Source organism: Amphimedon queenslandica, unplaced genomic scaffold (assembly GCF_000090795.2).
Source record: "Amphimedon queenslandica unplaced genomic scaffold, v1.1 AMPQUscaffold_11016, whole genome shotgun sequence".
Lineage (NCBI taxonomy): Eukaryota > Metazoa > Porifera > Demospongiae > Haplosclerida > Niphatidae > Amphimedon > Amphimedon queenslandica.
In genome coordinates this window covers 1-2,534 of record NW_003548739.1, presented here as the reverse complement: position 1 = coordinate 2,534, position 2,534 = coordinate 1, and the positions used below count along the sequence as shown (strand labels likewise).

The window sequence follows — 2,534 nt, the reverse complement described above, 5'->3', positions numbered from 1 at the left end:
AATAAATTTGTACTGTAAATGGGAAATGTATGTATGAACTAACTTGAAAATTAATGACTTTAATAACATCAAATAATTTTTAAATTGGAATGGAGTACATTTTATAAAGCTATAAAACTTCCATACGCCCGCAATGCCATTATAAAATAGTATGCATTAATGTTATAATGAAGATTGTATTTCTCCCCTTACCAGTGGTGATTCATAACTAGAAACATTTCACAGTCTGCACTACCTTGTGTATGACTATAGCTGTCTACATAAAAATTCAGAGCATTAATGTGTTGCAATAGAGACAGTTATACTTTCATTTCTCGTGGTAAAATAAAAATTCTTTTGTTATTCTTATTCAATCAAAGTTTGAAATATTCAGTTCATATATCAGCTGCTGCAGCAGGTTGCTATTGTGTTAAAGCTATAATATCACTGTGTCATTAAAAACTTATGAATTTATTATAATTATTTCTTAAAGGATCCATTATAAAATGTTATTGTTTAGAATCACATTCACACATAAATCTTGAAGTTATGGTCAGCTCAAGTAGATACTGTATATAAAAAAGAAATTGTAATCACCCCACCAAAATACTTCATAGTCTTAATGAAACAATAATCAGCTTATATAGATCTAACTGTCATGAAAATTACTAGCAACTACGTTACTATGAAGTTTTATAGTCTAATTGAAACTATTATATCAGCTCTAACTGTCAATAAAACTGACACTATAGTAAATGTAATCAACGAAAATCATATTATTGACATAGATCTAATGATCATAAACAGCCTACCTGTTCTGAAACTGCTAAAATGATGAAGTTCTTATCAAAAACTTAAATAGAGCTAATAAAAATTCCCTCCTGATGCATAGATATCATTCTTTCAGACAGATCAGTCAAGTTTCAATAGAGATCCGCGAGTGTTCCGCGTTGATCCGCATTTCAGCCCGATCCGCATTTGATCCGCGTGGATCCGTATTTCAGGCAGGCCCCACTCTAGCTATACTCTCAGTCACGCCCCGTCTGTCCCTCTGTCTGTATGTCTGTCCTCGTACGTCACCCCTATTTATGCGTAGATCTAATACGGTAGATAGATACTATGCATTACCAATGCAATTTTCAATTTTTCATTGAAAGTGGGAGCGGTCACAGTAAAATAAAAATGGCAACCAACACACTGGGAGAATTCATGAGCTTTCTAGCAGCAATATAAGGCAGATACCGTCCAAAGACTTCCCCAGCAGCTACAGAAGGTTTTAAATTCAATTAATAACCTATGAAGCTCGTCTTTACTGATGCAATTGCTATTAAAACTGTGAAAGTCAATCAAGCTTTTTCTCAGTCATCTTAATATTGGATAATATTATATCTAAAGCTAAGTAAAGCATCTTTACAGACATTTATAGGCAAGAAATGTGTATGTGAAACTAGAAGACTAAAAGTTTATTAATTTTATCAGCAGCGTTAAACTTTCATCATGTAAATCATGTTTGCTATGCCTAAATCATGATGCATGCTTTGAAATCATCGGGAGTAGATTATAGATGGATAGATCCAGTGCCATAATTGCTTTGCTAGCTTAGGCTCGCCCCTTAATGTTCTACATTGCTTCTAGTTAAAAATAAAATAATAACTATCATGCTGCAGCAAGTAAAAGGTGTGGCTGAATATAGGCGTGCATGCATGGATATTAGAGTAATTTCATTTACTCTATTATCTATGATGCAGAGGAGGTAGGACACGGTTGACCTTTATCTAATAATTACAAAGTTCAATTGCATAACTTACATTCCTTAGCACCACGTGATCAATAATGGCGGAATTAGTGCCTCTACCTCCAGCCAGAATACCCAGAGAGCCCAGAGTTCACTGCCCGTCGGACAGTGAAGGTAGTAGCAGTCCACGTAGCATTTCCAGCTCAAGCAGTAATAGTGATGAAATTGTCGACATAATAAGGATTGGCCAAAGTTTTAGTTATACTATACCCAGTTTTAGTGTAATCACTGTGGAGCTCAGGCAAGTTGTGATTTGTGTTGGGGAAAAGAAAGTGGTGAAACACATAGACATATTTCTTCGTGAAACGCAGGATATTACAGTGAGAGTGCCATCTTCAATCAAAGTTTTGGAAAGCTGCTACGTTAAGGTAAATATAATGCATGCATATGAACCATAAGCTAAAGTTCATTGTATATTTGTACAATACAGATATCTGAATTTGCACAAGCAATCGACATACAAGGGCTTTCAACTGGGTCACCAGAGACTGTGTGTGTGATATGGAAATGGAATTGGTTGGTACCGGAAGTAGCATCTGTGAGTGATGATGAGAATGTAAAGTCAGTGTTAACTTTGGATGACTTGTTCGCTGTCGATTCTGATCCAGAGGAAGATGCTAGAATTACAACACAGTCATTGGTATTTAAGTGTATTGGAACCACAAAGTGTAAGAAGTATCAGGAAGCTTTACAAGTAGTGCGTAATCTTATGTCTGAAGGACAAACTGTACCAGTTAGACTAATTCATGAGCGATATAAT

General features: G+C 35.3%; 1 protein-coding gene across 1 annotated transcript; it reads left to right on the top strand.

Annotated features, from left to right (window-relative positions):
* Positions 1-1,754: 1,754 nt before the first annotated feature.
* On the top strand, positions 1,755-2,524 carry LOC109589689 (uncharacterized; the record flags this gene model as incomplete). The annotated part of the gene is made up of 2 exons (XM_020005731.1): positions 1,755-2,142; positions 2,205-2,524. Coding segments are annotated over exons 1-2 (650 nt in total), but the record flags the coding sequence as incomplete, so codon positions are not given.
* Positions 2,525-2,534: the final 10 nt, after the last annotated feature.